Source organism: Mustelus asterias, chromosome 14 (genome assembly GCF_964213995.1).
Source record: "Mustelus asterias chromosome 14, sMusAst1.hap1.1, whole genome shotgun sequence".
Classification (NCBI taxonomy): Eukaryota; Metazoa; Chordata; class Chondrichthyes; order Carcharhiniformes; family Triakidae; genus Mustelus; species Mustelus asterias.
The window spans coordinates 74,224,638-74,247,098 of NC_135814.1; the positions used below are offsets into that span (position 1 = coordinate 74,224,638).

The 22,461-nt window shown below is 46.4% G+C and overlaps 1 protein-coding gene across 1 annotated transcript in view; it reads right to left on the bottom strand.

Annotated features, from left to right (window-relative positions):
• Positions 1-5,880: 5,880 nt before the first annotated feature.
• LOC144503772 (E3 ubiquitin-protein ligase HECW2-like) overlaps positions 5,881-22,461 on the bottom strand; it is a 416,880-nt gene continuing 400,299 nt past the window's right edge. The window contains exon 29 of the mRNA XM_078228621.1: positions 5,881-8,517. Coding sequence (XP_078084747.1) covers positions 8,406-8,517 — 112 coding nt within the window. The 3' untranslated portion in view covers positions 5,881-8,405. The remainder of the gene's footprint in view (positions 8,518-22,461) is intronic.

Consider the following 22,461-nt stretch of genomic DNA (forward strand, 5'->3'; position numbering starts at 1 on the left):
GGGTCCTATGCCTTCACATCTCATCCTTTTACTCTTGACATATTTGTAGAAAGCCTTGGGATTCTCCTTAATCTTACCCGCCAAGGCCTTCTCATGACCCCTTCTCGCTCTCCTAATTTCCTTCTTAAGCTCCTTCCTACATCCCGTATACTCCTCTAAATCCTTAACACCTCCTAGCTCTCTGAACCTTCTGTACGCCTCTCTTTTCTTATTCACCAGGTTCATCACAACCTTCGTGCACCACGGTTCCCGTACCCTACCAACACCCCCCTGTCTCATCGGAACGTTGTCATGCAGAGCTCCAGACAAACATTCCTTGAAAATCCTCCACTTTCCTTCGGTACTTTTCCCCAAGAATGCCTCCTTCCAATTTACCCGTCTAATTTCCTCCCTGATGACACTGTATTTCCCTTTACTCCAGAGAAACACTTTCCTAGCCTGCCTGATCCTATCTCTTTCCAATGCTATCGTGAAGGAGATAGAATTATGATCGCTATCCCCAAGATGCTCACCCACCGAGAGATCCTCCACCTGTCCAGGTTCATTAGCCAGCACCAGATCAAGTACAGCCTCTCCTCTAGTAGGCTTATCCACATACTGTGTCAGGAAACTCTCCTGGACACACCTAACAAACTCCTCTCCATCCAAACCACTAGCCCTAGGGAATTAGGCAGGAGCTAGGGAATGTAGACTGGGGGATGGCTGTTTGAGGGTAAATCCACATCCGATATGTAGGAGTCTTTTAAAAGTCAGTTTTAAACAATTTAGGACAAGTATGTACTGTAAAAATGAAGGATAAAGATGGCAAGATTTAGAACCCAGGATGACAAGAGAGATTGTGAGCTGAGTGAAAAAGAAGGAGGCATACATAAATTTCAGGAAAGTGAAAATGGATAAGGTTGTTGAGGGAATACAAAGACAGCAGGAAATAGCTTAAACGGACTGAGGAGGGCAAAAAGGGGCCATGAAATGTCCTTGGCAGGCAGGATTAAGGAAAATCCCAAGGACGTTTATGCATATATAAGGAAAAAGAGGGAAGCTAAGAAAAGGATAGGTCCACTCAAGGACAATGGAGGGAATTTGTATGTAGAGCCAGATGAGGTTGGTGAGGTTCTTAACGAGTACTTTGCATCAGTATTCACAAAGGAGAAGGATGTGGTGAGTGTAGAAAGGAGGATGTTGATATTCTAGGACATTTTGAGATAAAAAGGAAGGAGGTATTGGAGGTTTTGAAAATCATTAAGATGGACAAGTCCCCAGGGCCAGATAGGGTCTATCCCAAAATACTGAGAGAGGCGAGGGAAGAAATTGCTGAGTCCTTGGCCAAAATATTTGTATCCTCTTTAGCCACGGGTGAGGTACTAAAGGATTGGAGAGTAGCTAATGTTGTTCCTCTGTTTAAGAAGGGCAGAAGAGACAATCTGGGAAATTACAGGACTGTGAGTCTTACGTCAGTGGTGGGGAAATTATCGGAGAAGATTCTTAGGGACACAATTGTACTCACATCTGGAAGAGAATAGGTTTATTAGCGATAGGCAGCATGGTTTTGTGAAGGGAAGGTCTTGTCTCACAAACTTGATTGAGTTCTTTGAGGAAGTGACAAGAAAAATTGACCAGGGCAGGGCAGTGGATGTTGTATACATGGACTTAAGTAAAGCCTTTGATAAGGTTCCTCATGGCAGGCTGATTCAGAAGGTGAAGTCATTTGGGATCAGAGATGAGCTGATAACATGGATACAAAACTGGCTTGGGCATAGAAAGCAGAGAGTAGCAGTAGAAGGGTACTTTTTTCTAACTGGAGGTCTGTGACAAGCGGTGTTCCACAAGGATCAGTGCTGGGACCTCTGTTGTTTGTAATATATATTAAATGACTTGGAGGAAAATGTAGGTGTCTGATTAGTAAATTTGCAGATGATACAAAAATTGAGAGAGTAGCGGATAGTGAGGAGGATTGTCAGAGGATACAGCATGATATAAATCGGCTGGAGACCCGGGCCGAAAGATGACAGATGGAATTTAACCCCGACAAATGTGAGGTGATGCGATTTGGAAGGTCTACTGCAGAAGGAAATGGTCGAGCCCTTAGAAATATAGCAGAGAGAGATCTAGGCGTACAGATTTACAATTCCCTGAAGGTGGCAACTCAGGTGAACAAGGTGGTCAAGAAGGTGTATGGCATGCTGCCTTCATCGGTTGAGTATAGGAATTGGAAAATCATGTTAGGTCGCATTTGGAGTATTGTGTGTAATTCTGGTCACCACACTACCGGAAGGATGTTGATGCATTGGAAAGTGTGCAGAAGAAATTTACCAGGATGCTGCCTGGTTTGGAGGATATGGATTATGAAGAAAGATTGAACAAACTTGGATTGTTTTCATTGGTATGTCGGAGGATGAGGAGAGACTTATAGAGGTTTACAAGATTATGACAGGCTTACATAGAGTGGATAGTCAGTCTTTTTCCCAGGGTCAAAGGGTCAATTATTCGGGGGTAAAGGTTGAGAGAGGGGGAAAGTTTAAAAGAGATGTAATGGGCAAGTTTTTCACACAGAGAGTGGTGAATGCCCTGGCAAAGAAGGTGATGGAAGCAGATTCTATAACAACATTCAAGAAGCATCTGGATAGATACATGAATAAGCAGAGAATAGAGGGATGTGGACCATGTAGAGGCAAGAAAATATTAGATTAGAGAGACATCTGTGTCAGCACAGACGTGGTGGGCCGAAGGACCTGCTCCTGTGCTGTATTGTTCTTTGTTCTTTTGAAACCTGGACCATTCTACGATGGTGAGTGGCTTTGGAGAGTAATGTTCATTAAGGATCTTTGTGAAGTCATTGTAACTTTTAGTTCTTGACTTTTCTGGATGAATCAAGCATCACAGCAAATTAAAGGTTTTACTTCCTATTGTACTGAGAAAAACTAGTATGAGCAACTTGTTTGCAATTTTATTTGCTTGTACAAAGTACTAAAATGCTCTGCAGAGGAACTCAATGATTCATTTTCTTTATTGAAAGAGCCCATGGAATTGACCCACCATTTTTCTTGCAGGTACTAGCGACTTGAAACTGTTCAGTGTATTTTTACTGTCTTCTCAGTACTCCCCTTTTTACCCTGGAGACCATTGACTTGATGTATTCCTTTTTCAAACAGCCCCAGCTATTCAACAAAGCATCTTTTTTTTCAAATATGCCAGGTAGTGCCTGGAATCTCATCCCTCTCTGATCAGAAAAAAATCCTCTTTTGAAACCACACAGAGCTTTCACCCTTTTTCAACTTACTTGGCCTTCCTTCACTGGCACTTCAATCTTTAATCCTGTTGTTACTTCTCCCCAACCTTGTATTATTCGAAGTGTGAGGAACCACAATTGTTTTTCTTCTACTTAGGATCTTTTCTCGATGTTCTTGATGAAACAAATTCCCAACTTGCCACCAATTTTCTTTTTTAAATGTTGTAACTATGTTAGGGGTTGTGGTTTGCATACATAGATTCAAACTAACAACAACAGATATATTCTAAGAGCTCTGGCCTTTACAGAGTACAAACTGAAAGTAAAACAACAGCCTGTGCAATGATATCACCATCAAATCATGTGGACAGCTCTTAAAGCAATCTGCAACCACTTATGTAAATAACAAAAACAAAACCAAGATATTTAATTGCCCATGATGGCTGGAACAGATGTGGTTTGCACTGTGAATAAAGCACTTCCTAATGCCATCCCGGCACGGTAGCATAGTGGTTAGCACTGCTGCTTCACAGCTTCAGGGACCTGGGTTCGCTTCCCGACTTGGGTCACTGTCTGTGTGGAGTTTGCACATTCTCCTCGTGTCTTTGTGGATTTCCTCCGGGTGCTCCGGTTTCCTCCCACAGTCCAAAGATGTGCAGGTTAGGTTGATTGGCCATGCTAAAAAATTGCCCCTTAGTGTCTTGGGATGCGTAGATTAGAGGGATTAGCGGGTAAAATATGTAGGGATATGGGGGTAGGGCCTGGGTGGGATTGTGGTCGGTGCAGACTCGATGGGCTGAATGGCCTCTTTCTGTACTGTAGGGTTTCTATGATCCCTGTGTCCTAATGCCCACAGGATTTCACGCTGAATTGTTTGCATTACCTTTCATTTGGCTGCATTTGTGCACGATAAGGCTGCTGGCTATTCGAGATGCTATCACCTATCTTGTACCAGGCAGTAACAGGCCGCCCCATCATGACTGCCACTTGCCTTTGATTCTCTGCAGGAAGCTTGTACTTCCTGATACTGTGCAGTACTGGCACCAAGCCCTCTACTAGCCCAATTAGGGCATTTACATTTGACGATTGCATCATGTAAGCAACACTGATACAGTGCAGGATCAGGAACAGTGGAAGGAGTCTGGTGTTGGAAATGATCTCATAGAGTCATAGATAAATACAGCACAGAAACAGACCCTTTGGCCCAACTCATCCATGAAAACCAGGTTTCCTAAACTGAACTAGTCTCATTTGCCTGTGTTTGGCCCATTTCCCTCTATGGGCTCCTCATCATTGGCCTTCCCTGTGCCCTGCAATAAATCATAATGTGCAAGATTCCCACTGCCACCCTGTTTGCCTGGATATTGGGTTCCCAACCCAAATTGAAGATCAAGCCCACAATTTATGCAGAATCAATAGTTTCTCGTAAGATGTAGATACATAAATGGATATAGCTTAGAAATTGTAATCCATTTGTTATTTTCCACTAGAAATCATAGAAATCATAGAAACCCTACAGTGCAGAAGGAGGCCATTCGGCCCATCGAGTCTGCACCGACCACAATCCCACATATTTACCCGCCAATCCCTCTAACCTACGCTCTAAGGGGCAATTTTTAACCTGGCCAATCAACCTAACCCGCACATCTTTGGACTGTGGGAGGAAACCGGAGCACCCGGAGAAAACCCATGCAGACACGAGGAGAATGTGCAAACTCCACACAGACAGTGACCCGAGCCGGGAATCGAACCTGGGACCCTGGAGCTGTGAAGCAGCAGTGCTAACCACTGTGCTACCGTGCCGCCCTCACTATTGTGAGAACCTGGTTAAATGTTAATGTAAAAATATGTGCTGTTATTGTTGTTCTGTCATTATTTAAGAAATTTGAAGAAAAAAGAAATAATTAAGACCTAAAACACCCAGGGTATAATTTTTACTTTGGGTGAGGTTTTACAATCTATTTGATTTTCCTTTCTATTGGAGTCAATTGCAAAGTGATTGCAAATTGCTACAGCTGATCTACAGCTACCAGTTCCTAGAGTGAAGTGTTTAGGGTTCTCTCTGTTATATCAAACATACCTACCCTTAGCTATCAGTATAAGAAAAGTTCCTTGGATGTAAGCCTCATGAATAAAAGCAATTAGAAAACAGGAGCCAAAACAGAGTAGAAAGAATAATTAAAATGATTCGAAAAACATTCTGGGTTTTGACCAATTTACAATAATAAATATACTTTGTAAAATTTTGTACAGTGAGTGGGGGAAAAGAGGTTGGGGAATTAAGAGGATGAGTTTATGGTCTGTTTTTACAATGATATCCAGAATTAGTCAAATAATTTACCTGTGCTTTGGGCACAATAGAAGTATCAAGGTCTTCCTTCACAGATTGGTATATTAGTTGTAGTTTCTATGGAGACAGTGTCAATTGTTTCTAAGCGTTCCTTAAGAACGGTGTGCGATTGGGTGAATTAATACACTCAATTATAAGCTTTGAACTATATAATAGGAAATAATCAGAACAGGCAACTAATATAAAATTTATGCATATTGTCAAATGAGAAAACTTACCAATGAGTAACCCCATATACAGCCTGAGACAGTAGTTGAAATTTAATGTAAAAATTCTATTTTGCAATAAATCTTTCACTTTTACTGCTGTTTATATGAATCTTTATTTCCAATTAATGATTTCAAATGATGCAGCATGGTTTTAAATAAAATATATACATTGTTATGAAAATAAAACAAAGTAATTCATATTTGGTACATTAAAAACATTTTCTTTCATTAAATCATAGTTGACAAAAATGGAACAATAATTCTAAGTATTTTCAACATAATTAATAGCAATTGTGTACAAAATTCTGCAATAATCCCAATAGATGGATTCAAATTGTGAAATTAACCAGAACACTAACTTGCAAATACGGCTATGGCACATTTTAATGGTTTGTGTCCTATTAGCCACGTGTGTTGTTACATTTGTTTAATATGAAATTAAGTGTCAAATGAAATTTAATTTTTCAAAACACCATATAAAATAGCGCAAGAGTACCAGAAATGTCAGTGGTTATGTCATGATCAAAGCTAAATGTTCTCTTTCCATGTGAAGAGGCATAACATCCATGCAATGTCTTACATTATTCAGTCATGTGTGTGGACACTACAGCACCAACCCCATCCAATATAACAAATAAGTCAATGGATAGCTCGTGCATGGGCGGGGAAGAAAAAAATGTTGACAAGAAGTACTTAAAAGATGATGCACTATCCAACTCAAAAATTTGAACCAGTTTGATTCCTATTGTCCATTGCATTAATATATGCTAAAATGTCATTGGGTATTGGAGATCTAGGAGTTCAAGCTTTGTACCTAAAAAAAGCTAGGGCACGGACCGAGGCAAGTTAGCAATCATACAAAGGTTAAAACAATATAAATGTAAAAACAAGTTTTTAAATTTCTAGACTAGAATCCTTTTTTTTCAAATCATTACAATGCTTAACGTGTAGACTTTGAGCTGTAGAAGATTAATCAGAGAATGCGTTCAGTTTATTTCTAAATGTATTTGAGCACTTTGATCTGAAGTAGTGTATGTTAACTGAGTATGTTCTCTTTTCAACTGTTAGTAGTAAAAGAACTGAAATTGCTGGAATTTCACATGGACAGTAAATACCAGAAAACAGAGTATTCTTACATCAGTGAATTTTCACTAATAGTTCCAAAGTCAAAGGGTGCAATCTAACCTGCTGTTCACACCATGCTCCCGCTGCAGTGAAGTTGGAGAATTTGGTGGCCAGACAAATCTCTGTTCACTGCAGTGGGATGAGAAAATCCCGCCAGCGTGAACGGTGGTAAGATTCTGGCCAGTGTATTTTCATGTAAATGTCTTTATCACTGTTATTTGCGTACCATTTAATATGTAAGATTACATTTCGTTTGTTAAAAATCTTTTCAACAATCCTCACTCAAGTGCTGTGAAAATACTCTGTTTTGTAGTAAATTGAACCCCATTTGCTTATCAAGGAAAATGCTGTTAACAAGATTTAAGTTTGCATAGAGCAGATGTTTCTGATCTATTACTATAAATCTATTTATTCTACTTTGTTCAGGAGGGAAGTAATTTCTTAAGAACATGCTAAGACATATTTTTGTATGCAGTCACGACATAATATTATAAGAGTTCTGAAAAATTGTTTCATTAATTCTGCATACGACTATACCAACGTACCAACTTTGTGAACGGTGCAATTCTTTTCCTTTTTACTTTGGTACATTCAGTGCAATTTTTAAAAAAGTTTTTTCCCCGTTTCTGAAAACTTTATTTATACAAAATAAAAAAAAGGCATCAATCTTTTGGATGTCCTGGAGTAGATAACCTAAGCAAATTTAGAACAAGCACAAAGAGTGAACTGCCAGACATCTCCCTCCAACAAGGCTTGGATAGTTTAAATGTTATATAGGACTTGTACAGAATCTATTACAAATATTAAATAAAAGTGAATTTCGCAACTGTTGACATTTTTACTGTGCCGTAATGACAATGGAGCTGTAATTTTAGACATTTCCATATTTTGTGATTGTATACCATGCAATAACAGGTATATAAAGATCATTATTTCATTATCAATTACATTTGTTTTCAGCTAGAAGATACAGGTATACCACTGAGTTTTAAAAAAGACATAAACCTCACTCTTCAGGTTTTGAAATAAACTCTATGAAAAAAAGAATCGTCCACTGTCATAGTATTTTCACAGTCATTCTGAAGTAGTATTGACCTATCTTTGTGCAAGCCATGGTCATTTCTCAACAGCTTTTCTATACAAAAGCATATTTAGTATTTTTATAGTTGACACAAATAGCCAACTATTGTGTATGAGCTGACCACTGTGCAAGGTTTTTGGTTTCTTCCCTTCATTTCTCATATCAGACACATGGTCATTCAGCAGAATGTGTACAATGATTGTCTGCACCCAGTAATCTTGCTTGATCTCCTGCATGCTTTGTAATTCACCAGTAGGTCCTGTAAGTCTATGAAGGCCAATTCTTTGTTAATTAAAATCCTGCAAGGAGTCCACCAAAGTCAATCTGCTACTGCCATATCACGCCCTCCACTTCAAGAAAGTCCATGAGAAAAGATCCACTAGAAGAAATATGCTAATATTTCAAGACAATTTGTTACTCCAATCCAAAAGTGCTCGTCTCTTCCACAGCAGTCAACATTTTCTCATACAACATAGAAAAAGATGGGTATGGAGGGAGATCTAGCCTGTTGAAACAGGTATGAGCCCTGCAAAACCAAGAAAAATGTTGCTGTTACTTATTCCCACAATCCTAAACAGCACAACAGTAAGCAGTTCAGGAGGCAAAGATTATTATTAAAAAGGATTATTTTTACTGGTTCACATAAACTGATATACAAACACACAAGAATTAGGAACAGAAAATGCTGGAAAATCTCAGCAGGTCTGACCGCATCTGTGGGGAGAGAATAGAGCCAACGTTTTGAGTCTAGATGACCCTTCGTCAGAGCTCATCTGGACTCAAAATATTGGCTCTATTCTCTCCCTACAGATGCTGTCAGACCTGCTGAGATTTTCCAGCATTTTCTGTTTCAGATTCCAGCATCCGCAGTATTTTGCTTTTACACAAGAATTAGGAGCAGAAGTAGGTAGACTTCAAAATGGTGTGAATTTTGTACTTCTCAATTTAAGTTAATGGATTGCAACATGAAGATATTCAATGTAAGATTGATCATTTGATATATTTTGTTAATAAGAAAGACCTACATTTATATACTGCCTTTTATGACCTCAGGACATCCCAAAATTCTTTAAAACCAACTAAGTAATTTTAAAGTGTTGTAATATACACCATCCAGAGTTTTCAGCATTGTGCAAATCCAAAGTATTCAGTTGCTTGTCAACAACATAACTAAAGTATCATCTTGTACCAAATATTAAAACATTGCTTAAAGGCATGTTTCCGAACCTTTTCATATTGCACTCATCAGGGCAAATGCTAAAATGCCAAATTTCAAATGATCACAATTTACACTGCAGGAGGAAAGGTTGCTGATTGGCAAGTCAATTCTAATTGGCCAAGATGTTGCTACGGAGAAAGCAATGAGGAACTATAGACTCCCCAAGCTCCCGGATAATTAAAAAAACACTATTTTGTGTATACAAACTGCATAGCTTCTTTAACTTCCTGTTTCTACAGCTTCCAGGTCAAGCGTCACTAGGTCACATGGACCAGTATTTCTTGTCATCCAAGAAAATTACAATTGATCCCTTCTCAGTTGATGCAAACTCTTAAAAGTCCTTTTACAACATTCTTAAAAACACAGGTTCCATAGATCTTCAAAAGAAATTACAACTTTTGTTTCTCCTTGGAGAGACGAAGGATGAGAGGAGACCTAATAGAGGTGTATAAGATGTTGAGAGGCATAGATCGGGTGGACTCTGAGGCTTTTTCCCAGGGTGGAAATGTCTGCTATGAGAGGACACAGGTTTAAGGTGCTGGGGGATAGGTACAGGGGAGATGTTAGGGGTAAGTTTTTCACACAGAGGGTGGTGGGCGAGTGGAATCGGCTGCCGTCAGTGGTGGAGGTGAACTCAGTAGGGTCTTTTAAGAGACTCCTGGATGAGTACATGGAGCTTAATAGGATGGAGGGATATAGGTAGGTCTAGAAGGTAGGGATGTGTTCGGCACAACTTGTGGGCCGAAGGGCCTGTTTGTTCTGTAGTTTTTCTCTGTTTTCCTTACTGTATTACTTCCAAGTTCATCACAACATGTAAACAGACTATAAATGTCACTGACAAGAACCTCTACTGTTCTTAAAGTTGTTTTAAACATTGCGTACAAAGCATGGCCAAATAATAGGTAATTCTAATGGAAAATAACTGTCTTCTGACTTATGACCTTTGGATCATGATCTGTCTGGTATAGACATAGTACATTAAAGCTTCTCTACTCACCAATGTATAATTTAACTTGCATTAAGTAACCAACACCAATCATCTTTTTCTCTTGATCTTTTAAGAATTAAAAATCCTGTTCTTCAAATTGTTTGCTTAAATAATGTTATTATACATTGATCAGCAATGTTTTAATTTCGTCATTAGGATATTGTTAAGGTGCAGAGAGAGGATTATCTGGTAAGTGCATCATTTACAACTACAGCAATTTAGCAAAACATTTCCTTAAGGCAGGATATATGAAAGTTAAAATTTAATTTTTTTTCCTCAGTAATGGTCACAAAGATGTGAACCTAACAAACAGCTCTTGCCACAAACTAGTTAAAAGGCAGACTCAGCTTTCTCTGACAGTCTAGTTATACTAGACAAGTTTAAACCGGGGATCTTTGTTTGCCAATTTAATTTAAAAACTAAATTTGAATAGTTCTTTCTGGAAATGATTCAAAATATGCAAGTAGGATCAGTTTAAATGAAAAAAATAAGACCATAAGACTTAGGAGCAGAATTAGGCCACTCAGCCCATCGAGACTGCTCCGCCATTCAATCATGGCTGATATTTTTCTCATCCCCATTCTCCTGTCTTTTCCCCATAACCCTGATCCCCTTATTAATCAAAATGATGGCATATTAACATTGCTATTTTAATGAAGATATGATCAGAGCTTTTAGTTAAATTGGTGTCTGTTCTAACTAATGTTTGAAGGTTTAATTAAAATGTACATGAAATACTCTAACAACTTGATCTATTTTTTGAATGTTATACTGGACATAAATTATTCCTGAACATTTTCAGCACATAAACAAGCAGAATATCCAATATAACTTTGAATTAATGCTCTTTGAAACAAATCCTACCATGTCATCTTGGCAGTAATGGAATTCATCGAGCATTGTGTTGAATATCTTCAAATGTAGACACATTTACATTTGTGCCTTTGAATTCTGTCATTTTTTTTCAGGAATGGAGACACAAAACATGCTTACAACTTTCCATTACTGTAAAGTAGCTGTGGCAAACTAACATCAGTCTCATTCCACTCTATAAGTCATTCCACATTTATATATGAATTTGTACCTAGGTTAAAGAGTGTAGGACAAATAATACTGAACTTCTGTTATTAGCCCTCTGAAGCAAGTTCTTTGCCTGCGGAGGAAATTAGAAATACACAAACCTGCTGAAAACATAGGTGCTAGCCCCAAAGGGAACTGACTCACTTCTGTTTATATTAATTCCAGTAAGAAGTCTCACAACACCAGGTTAAAGTCCAACAGGTTTATTTGGTAGCACAAGCCACTAGCTTTCGGAGCGCTGCCCCTTCATCAGGTGAGTGGGAGTTCTGTTCAGAAACAGGGCATATAAAGACACAAACTCAATTTACAAAATAATGGTTGGAATGCGAGTCTTTACAGGTTATCAAGTCTTAAAGGTACAGACAATGTGAGTGGAGAGAGGGTTAAGCATAGGTTAAACTTTATTTTGTAAATTGAGTTTCTGTCTTTATATGCCCTGTTTGTGAACAGAACTCCCACTTACCTGATGAAGGGGCAGCGCTCCGAAAGCTAGTGGCTTGTGCGACCAAATAAACCTGTTGGACTTTAACCTGGTGTTGTGAGACTTCTTACTGTGTTTACCCCAGTCCAATCTCCACATCATATATTAATTCCATACAGAAAATCTAGTCAGGACAAACTAATTTAACTTGTTTACTTAGGAAATGCATGTAAACTTGCTACTGTAAGAATAAGGTACCTGGTCTATTATAGCTCCCACTTTGTGTATGTGTGTGGTGCGAGGGGGTGGGGAGGAAATAACCATCTAACACAGTACCACATTTAGGAGATCTGACATCTATGCAATACAGCCTTTCATCAGTTAAGTATTTCATGTGATTAAACTAGACTTTGAAAAGATATATAATAATGCCCTTTCTACAATAAGACCGAGAATTGCACACAATCCGGCCAGAGGTCAGCAGAGAGTGCCAGCAGATGTGGTGGCAGCTGCTGGCAATGACACCCACCAACGGTCCATGAGCATTGTAGGACCCCAGACCAAAGATGAATAAAGGTGACATGAAAATCACAGGGAGGGTGTCATCACAGGAGGGGGGCAGAGGGGGCTCGGAAGCAAGAGTAGGAGCAGTTTACCCATTTCCAAAGCCCCTACGAGAAACTTTCTCCACCAGAGGTTGCTGGCAAACACAGTAGGGTTTGCTGAGGCACAGGAAAGCCATGCGACTCCCATTTCATCCCTGAGCCATCACTAAATCTGGATGGATTCACAGAGTACTGAGTGTCAATTTGCTCATTAAGAGCTTAACTGACATCCTGCCAGCAGCAGCCAAGAATGTGCACATGGTGCTGTTTCATGTCACTGATCTAGTAATCCAGAGGCCCAGGCTATGTTCTGGGGACATGGGTTCAAAACCCACCATGGCAGCTGGAGGATTTTAAATTTAAATTAAATTAATAAAACTGGAATTGAAAGCTAGTCACAGTAATGGTGATGATGAAACTATTATTGATTGTTGTAAAAAACCAATCCAATTCACTAATGATTATAGGGAAGGAAATCTGCCTTCCTTACCTGGTCAGGCCGACATGTGACTCCAGAACTGTAGCAATGTGCTTGGCTCTTAAATGCCTTCTGAAATGACCTAGCAAGCCACTCAGTTCAAGGGCAATTAGGGATGGGCAGCAAATGCGACCCTTGCCAGTGATGCTTACATCCCAAAGGCAAATAAAGAAAAACAATTTTAAAATGCTTCCGCACTCCAATTTCATCGGAGGAAATTTTGCTGCTGGCAGGAGACTGACACAGGCTGTCTCACATGATTAACTGTAAAGTTTCTAAACAAAGAGCTGCATTAAATCCAGCTCAATGGCTGGAATTTTATCACCCTGCCCGCCACGGGATTTGGAGCGGACGAGGGGCGGACAATGGAAAGGTCCATTGACGTCGGGCAGGATTTTATGGTTTCTGGACAAGTGAGGCTGTAAAATCCCACCCATTGGGCCTTATTTTACCATTTTGATTCTAAGTGCTGGACGGACTTGAAACTGGGAGTGTTTCAGATCTGACTTTTATACCCGAACTCAGGCACCCCGATACGCACTCTGCCTGAAAAAACATCAGCGGTTCCGAATTGTACAAGCCTGTGGGCGGGGCTTAACACGCCTGAAACTCTGCAGCTCCGATCGGCACCTCGAACTGCGCATGTGCAGACAAAAATTGATAGAATAATGCTCCCTTGCCACATCTCTCCCAATGCCTCCCCCTGGCCCCCACAGATATTGCCCCACCCCCACAACATTACTGACCCCTTATCCCCTCCACCCCCTGCCACCCAGACTGATTGCAGGCCCCTCGCCCTTCCCCCCACTGATCTCAGACAGAGTGGCAGTGGACCCCTCTTCTCCCCCACCGATCTCAGGCACAGAGATCCACCCTCCAGATATCAGGCAGAGTGATCTCCCTCATCCCCACCCAGGACCCTCCCACACAAGGCCCCCATCTCTTCCAGACTCCGATGACTGTGTGACACCTCCCTCTCTCTTTCCTGTCCTCAATCATTGAGGCACTGATCCACCACTGCCCCTCCCCATCAGCAAGTGCTCCCTTGCCTTCCCCTCAATGCTAATAAGCAAACTGCATGTAATCTGCTGGAATGCTCTGCCAAACTGTCTGCAGCTGATCAGCCGTAACGAGGGGCAGCTCCACTAAAAACCCAAGGGTGGACAGGCAGGCAGGCATTCCTGGACAAAATGACCAGACCCGTGTTTTCTGAGGGCAATCTGGGCAGGCTACTGGATGCAGCAGAGGTGAGGCGGGACCCCTCTTCCCCCCCAGGAGGACACAGACCCAGGGAATCTGACGGCAATGCGGCCTGGGAGGCAGTCGCTGCCTCAGTCAGTGGACCCCCGAACTGGGAAGCAGTGCCGAAAAAAACTCGATGACCTCATCTGGGCAGCAAGGGCGAGTGCTGAACCCCATCTTGCATCTTGCTCCAAATCTCCCCCAGATCCTCCCATCCCCAGCACCCTGCATGCTCCCAGCATCTAACCCGCAAGCACCTCCTTCCTATCCCCCTCCCAACTCCACCCCCCCCAACCCCCAAGAGCCCCACTGCGCTTGCCTTCTAAGGGGTACCATCTGATACTCTGCAGGAGTCACGCCATCATTTCTTTCATGGCTCCTTCTGTCTCCACAGGAGAAGGCGTGAGAGGGCGAAGACAGGGGGTAGTGAGCCAGACCTCCGGCTCCTCACCCCTTTTGAGGAGCAGGCGCTGGAGCTCTCAAGAGAAGGGGCAACAGCATGGTCGGGCTGCTGTCAGGACGTGAGCATCTGTCATTCCTCCATTCACTTTGAGGCAATGTCTCGGGGGCATGAGTTCGGGTGCAAGCGGCAAGGTTTAAAGGAGATGTATGAGGCATGTTTATTTGCAAAGAGAGGATAGTGGATGTCTGGAACTCGCTGCTGGGGGAGGTCGTGGACGCAGATACTATAGTGACCTCTAAGGGATGCCTTTACAGCTTTGTGAATGTGATGGGAATAGAGGCATATGGTCCCCGAAAGGGTAGAGGGTTACAAATCAGATGGGCAGCCTGGTCGCTACAGGCTTGGACGGCTGAATGGCCTGTTCCTGTGAAGAAGTTTTCTTTGTGCTTTGTTCAATGGAGAAATGTGAATCATGTGTTTGGCATCCCGAATTCCTCTCCCTCCCTTGCACTTAACCTTGTGTCCTGTGTGGCAGGGACAGATCTGGACGCCCGGGGCCTTCTGGACTACTGGCCCACACTGCAGCTCCCGCCCATCCTGGTCCAGACAGCTCGGACGAGTCCTCGGAACATATGGGTGAAGGGACCTCTGAGGGTGGCACAGTTTTGGCGTCAGCTTCCACCTCACAACTCACCATCCCAGATAGTGACACATCGGTGGGTCCAGTTAGTGGTGAGGCTTCTGGGTCACACTCTGGTGAGCATGAGCCATCTGATAATGTACATCAGGTGGAGGAGGGAACGTCCGAGGCCTCTGGCATGTGGCAGCCTGCCGGAGGCGAGGACTCAGCTGGCCCCAGGCTACATTCTGGGCCTCTGAGATCACTTCTCCCGCAGCTGCTGGAGATGCAGCAACAGAGCCAGGGAATGTAGGAGGGGCTGACGACCATACTGGACCAACTGCGAGGCTGTTGGGAGGAGTGCCAAAGCTTTCAGATGAACCTGCTATTGCCTGTCTTGCATACTTCCCAGGCCAACACTGCAAGGGTGGCGTCTGCAGTGGAAAGCCTCAGGCAGGGGATCCTCACTATGAGTGGCAGACTCCAAGCAATGGCCACAGCAGAGTCCCAGAGGGCCGCGGCCGATTCATAGCGAACCACAGCGGAGTCCCAGACGGCCACGGCTGAGGGGCTGAACAGGATTCTCAAGGTTCTGTGGCCCATGGCTGAGAGGCTCGAGAGCTTGCAGGAGACCCAGTGGGACAGCACTGAGACACAGCGGGACAGCGCTGAGATACAGCGCTGAGACACAGCGGGACAGCACTGAGACACAGCGCTGAGACACAGCGGGACTGCGCTGAGACACAGCGGGACTGCGCTGAGACACAGCGCTGAGACACAGCGGGACAGCGCTGAGACACAGCGGGACTGCGCTGAGACACAGCGCTGAGATACAGCGGGACTGCGCTGAGACACAGCGGGACTGCGCTGAGACACAGCGGGACTGCGCTGAGACACAGCGGGACTGCGCTGAGACACAGCGGGACTGCGCTGAGACACAGCGGGACTGCGCTGAGACACAGCGGGACTGCGCTGAGACACAGCGGGACTGCGCTGAGACACAGCGGGACTGCGCTGAGACACAGCGGGACTGCGCTGAGACACAGCGGGACTGCGCTGAGACACAGCGGGACTGCGCTGAGACACAGCGGGACTGCGCTGAGACACAGCGGGACTGCGCTGAGACACAGCGGGACTGCGCTGAGACACAGCGGGACTGCGCTGAGACACAGCGGGACTGCGCTGAGATACAGCGGGACTGCGCTGAGACACAGCGGGACTGCGCTGAGATACAGCGGGACTGCGCTGAGACACAGCGGGACTGCGCTGAGACACAGCGGGACTGCGCTGAGACACAGCGGGACTGCGCTGAGACACAGCGGGACTGCGCTGAGACACAGTGGGACTGCGCTGAGACACAGCGCTGAGACACAGCGGGACTGCGCTGAGACACAGCGGGACTGCGCTGAGACACAGCGGGACAGCGCTGAGATACAGCGGGACTGCGCTGAGACACAGCGGGACTGCGCTGAGACACAGCGCTGAGACACAGCGGGACAGCGCTGAGACACAGCGGGACTGCGCTGAGACACAGCGGGACTGCGCTGAGACACAGCAGGACTGCGCTGAGACACAGCGCTGAGACACAGCGGGACTGCGCTGAGACACAGCGGGACTGCGCTGAGACACAGCGGGACTGCGCTGAGATACAGCGGGACTGCGCTGAGATACAGCGGGACTGCGCTGAGACACAGCGGGACTGCGCTGAGACACAGCGCTGAGATACAGCGGGACTGCGCTGAGACACAGCGGGACAGCGCTGAGACACAGCGGGACTGCGCTGAGACACAGCGGGACTGCGCTGAGACACAGCGCTGAGATACAGCGGGACTGCGCTGAGACACAGCGGGACTGCGCTGAGACACAGCGGGACTGCGCTGAGACACAGCGGGACTGCGCTGAGACACAGCGGGACTGCGCTGAGACACAGCGGGACAGCGCTGAGACACAGCGGGACTGCGCTGAGACACAGCGGGACTGCGCTGAGACACAGCGGGACTGCGCTGAGACACAGCGGGACTGCGCTGAGACACAGCGGGACTGCGCTGAGACACAGCGGGACTGCGCTGAGACACAGCGGGACTGCGCTGAGACACAGCGGGACTGCGCTGAGACACAGCGGGACTGCGCTGAGATACAGCGGGACTGCGCTGAGACACAGCGGGACTGCGCTGAGATACAGCGGGACTGCGCTGAGACACAGTGGGACTGCGCTGAGACACAGCGCTGAGACACAGCGGGACTGCGCTGAGACACAGCGGGACAGCGCTGAGATACAGCGGGACTGCGCTGAGACACAGCGGGACTGCGCTGAGACACAGCGCTGAGACACAGCGGGACAGCGCTGAGACACAGCGGGACTGCGCTGAGACACAGCGGGACTGCGCTGAGACACAGCACTGAGACACAGCGGGACTGCGCTGAGACACAGCGGGACTGCGCTGAGACACAGCGCTGAGACACAGCGGGACTGCGCTGAGACACAGCGGGACTGCGCTGAGACACAGCGGGACTGCGCTGAGACACAGCGCTGAGATACAGCGGGACTGCGCTGAGACACAGCGGGACAGCGCTGAGACACAGCGGGACTGCGCTGAGACACAGCGGGACTGCGCTGAGACACAGCGCTGAGACACAGCGGGACTGCGCTGAGACACAGCGGGACTGCGCTGAGACACAGCGCTGAGATACAGCGGGACTGCGCTGAGACACAGCGGGACTGCGCTGAGACACAGCGGGACTGCGCTGAGACACAGCGGGACTGCGCTGAGACACAGCGGGACTGCGCTGAGACACAGCAGGACTGCGCTGAGACACAGCGGGACTGCGCTGAGACACAGCGGGCTACGGCAGCAGCCCTCGAGAACGTGCCCCAGTCACAGAGAGTCATGGCTGAGTGGTTGCAGAGCGTGGCCCAGTCTCAGAGGGAACTTGCTGCGGCCATTGAGAGATAGCCCCCGACGCAAGTAGCCATCGCAGAGGCCTCGACCACCATGGGTAGGACGCAGGTGATCCTCCAGGACTGGCAGTGCCAGGTGACGCCGGAGCTTCTGGAGCTCACTGCAAAAGCACCGCTGTTCCATGGAGTGACCCAGGGGCCTACAGGAACCCCAAGGGAGGAGGAAGGGCTCGAGCCCATGCCGGGGCCTTCCAGCCAGGAGACTGTGGCTACACCATCTGACTCCCCCTTTCCTTACACCGGGGCATCTCAGGGACAGCGGGATGAAGAAGGTGCCATGGAAACATCCCAGACACTTGAAAGCAGGCCAGGGCCTCTCAAGGTCCAGGACCTCCAGAGGATGCCCGCCACGCGCATCACAGGCCACGGAGCATGGTAGGCAGCTGGCCCCCTCCACCTCCGATGTACATTCTGGGGAGTTACTGAGACGTAGTGGTAAGCCACGTAAGGTTAGGAAGTTGTAGTTGCACTGAGATGGCACAGGTGAAGGGCTGCATTAGTTAGAAAGATATTTAAGGACCTTAACATTTTCTGTTCACAAGTTATTATGTTAGAACGTCTTATTTAAACACCTTCATTGCTATTAAATGTTTTTTCACCAGCCACTAGTGATTAATTTGTCTCAGATTTGTCTCGAACAGGAACCCTCTTCCATTGATGATCGCTGGGGGGATGCTTCATGTTGATGTCAGTTGGGGAGGCCCCTCATTGCTGTGTCACTGAAAAAAGGAAGCCATTGGTTCCCCAGACCCCATGAGCGATTCCCTTCCGTCCCCCACTCCACTTGCCCCAGGGCCCTGTATGGGGGTTTCAGATCCCTTACCCACTACACAGACGTGGGCCCAGGGGCCAGCGTGCATGTGGAGCTCAGTAGGAGTCAGACAAGTTTGCACCAGGGCATCATCATAATGGTGTTTAGCGAGTTATCATCACTCTCCTGCCTGCCAAAAAACTCACCAACACCCAGGTGACAATGTTGCAGGAGATCAAAGGAATTTGCGGGGGGGGGGAGGATGGAACCCACGGACACAAGCCCCTCACGACTGAACCGCTTGGTGATCTGGGCCTCCCTTGCCACCCTCGCATGCCTCATTTGAGCTGCCAGCCCTTCAATGCCTGGGTGGTGTTCTTCGGCGTGCTCTTTCTCTTCCTCCTCCTCCAGCTGGTCATCCTCTCCAGCAATGCCTGGCTGGTCAGCCTCCACATTCTCCTCCTCCAATATGTTGCCTCTCTGCAGAGCCAGATTGTGCAAGGCACAGCATAAGACATCAATGCAGGAAGAAATTACAGGGCTGTATTGGAGGGCCCTGCCAGATCGGTCCAGGCACCGGAATCGCATTTTAAGGAGCCCAATGCATCTCTCCACTATCGCGCGGGTGACTTCATGGGCCTCATTATAGCGGGTCTCCGCCTCAGGCATCATCAGCCATGTCCGAAGTGGGTAAGCCGTACCACTCAAGAGCCAGCCCCACAGCCTGGGCTCCTCCTCAAATGCCTCCGGGATGTCCGAGCTCCTGTCAATGAAGCTGTCGTGCACGCTACCTGGGTGTCTTGTGCAGACATGCATAATGTTCATATTATGGTCACACACTACTTGAACATTCAGGGAGTGGAACCCCTTTCTGTTGATGAATCTTCGCGGATTCTGTAGAGGAGCCTTGAGGGCGATGTGGGTGCAGTCGATGGCCCCCTGTACATTAGACATCCCCGCAGTGGCTGCGAACCCTGCAGCCTGGGCTTCCTGATGGGGCCTGGTCCAGGTTAAATTTGATGTATTGCCCAGCCCAGGCATACAGGGCTTCTGTGCCCTGCTTGACACAGGTGTGCAGAGCTGACTGGAAGATGCCACATACATCTCTGCTAGGGGTCTGGAAGGAGCCAATCGCATTAAATTTCAGAGTGGCCGTCAATTTGACAGCCACCGAGAGTGGGTGTCCCCTCCCAGGTGCCAGGTTCTGCAACAGGTTGCACAGGTGTTGCACTGTCGCCTTTCAGAGGCGGAGATGTCAGCGGCACACGGTCTCCGACAACTGTTCAAATGACACTCTTGCACGGAAATGCTGGGGTCTCTGCTCCCTCCTTCTCCTGCACGCCCCCGCCCCCCGGGTGAATGGCGGCCACCTCCTGCCTCTGGTGGTCGTTTCTCTCTACTCCTGCAAGCAGTAAGGCCACCTGTGCTCGCAATTCATCCTCCTCCTCAGCTCCAGCAGCAACCAGAAAAACAGCAAAATCGATCGGTTGCATTGCAAAATCTATCTAATCACTCTGAAGGTGGGGGGGAGGGGGGTGTGAAAGAGATGGAGGGGAACATATGTAGAGGTTAAGGAATGCTGTTTGCCCCTAACATCAACAGTCACTGTCCATACCCCCCAATCCCCCAGCCACATGCTCCCCACAATCACAGCCCCCCCAAATCCCCCAGCCACATGCTCCCCACAATCACAGTCTCCCCCAATTCCCCCAGCCACATGCTCCCCACAATCACAGTCTCCCCCAATTCCCCCAGCCACATGCTCCCCACAATCACAGCCCCCCCAATTCCCTCAGCCACATGCTCCCCACAATCACAGCTCCTTGAAATGTTGAGTGGCTGCAGCAGTGCAATTTGCAAGGACCTTGTGCACATCCTTCAGCTGGAAATGTGCTGAGTGCACTAGGACACAGCAGCACCACAAGACCCGAGGTCAATGCTGAGACCCAGGTCAGTGCTGCAGGTCGGATATTGGAGACCCTGCTGAGCAACAGCCCCCCACACTCTCGCAGAGCAGTCACCGACTCGAGAAAGAAAATGGCCGCAATGAAAGGACACCTGTAAGTAGCAGAGAGCCGTCGGACGCCATGCACTTAACTCCTCACTAATGGAGTGCCCGTATTGGACTTTTATGGAGCATATCTGTTTCGGGCTGATTCCGGATTGGTGAACGCGGTGGCAAAGGGGGAAAGTGCTGGTAAAGTTGGGTGTGCAGCCCATTAATTCAATTTAAATGCATTCAAATGCATTTAAATGGTCGTTGCACCCGTTTCGTGCGTGGTCCCGATCGCGTCCATTTTCGGTAAAGGGGGAACCAGTGCGGAGGCGGGCGTGGATCACGCTACTCGCCTCACGCCGACTTTACCAAGTTTTCGAGCCCGAAAACAAGTGCAACATGATGTTAAAATCGGGCCCAATGTGTTACTTGGAAGAGGAATTGGAGGTGGTGGGCATTTCAACTTTTGTCCTGGTCCACAGAAGTTGTCTTCAAGGAGGGTGACAATGCTAAAGTTATTTATTGACTACAGCTAAGCTTTCAACATCATTATTGCTATAAAACGCACCTCCAAACTCAATGGCCTCAAGCTTGGCGCCTCCCTCTGTGACTGGATCCTAGACTTTCTAACCCACAGACCACAATCGGCAAGGAAAGACTACGACACCTGCTCCATTGATTATCCTCAACCCCTGCAAGGCTGTGTCCTCAGCTCCTCACTATACTCCTTATACGCTTATGACTGTGTGGCCAAATTCCCGCTCCAACTCCATTTTCAAGTTTGCTGATGACACCACCGCAATGGGTCAAATCTCAAACGATGAGACGGAGTACAGGAAAGAGATAGAGAATGTGGTGAATTGGTGCTACAACAATTATCTCTCCCTCAATGTCAGTAAAACAAAGGAGATAGTCATCGACTTCAGGAAGCGTAATGGAGGACATGCCCTTATCTACATCAACAGGGATGAAGTGGAAATGGTTGAAAGTGCACCAACAACCTGTCCTGGTCCCTCCACGCTATAGTTAAGAAAGCCCACCGACCAATGCCTCTACTTTCTCAGGAAGCTAAGGAAATTCAGCATGTATGCTACGACCCTCACCAATTTTTACAGATGCACCATAGAAGGCATTCTTTGAGGATGTATCACAGCTTGGTATGGCTCCTGCTCTGACCAAGCCCGCAAGAAACTACAAAGGCTTGTGAACGTAGCCCAATCCATCACGTAAACCAGCTTCCCATCCAATGACTCCATCTACACTTCCTGCTGCCTTGGAAAAGTAGCCAGCATAATCAAGGACCCAATGCACCCTGAACATACTCTCCCACCTTCCGTCGGGAAAAAGATACAAAAGTCTGAGATCATGCATCAAGCGACTCAAGAACAGCTTCTTCCCTGCTACTTGAATGGACCTACCTTATATTAAGTTTATCTTTCTCTACACCCTACCTATGACTAACACTACATTCTCTACCCTTGCCTTTCCTTCTCCCCTATGAACTCTATGAACGGTATGCGTTGTCTGTATAGCGCAAGAAACAATACTTTTCACTGCATACCAATACTTGTGACAATAATAAATCAAAACCTTCCTGAATGTTGCAGTGAATCCTATAGATGTTACCAAACAGTGCACTAGGTTGAAGGGGGTCTACATTGAGTCCAGCAGCAAGGACATTGATAAATTAAATAGTTTGATCTAGATGC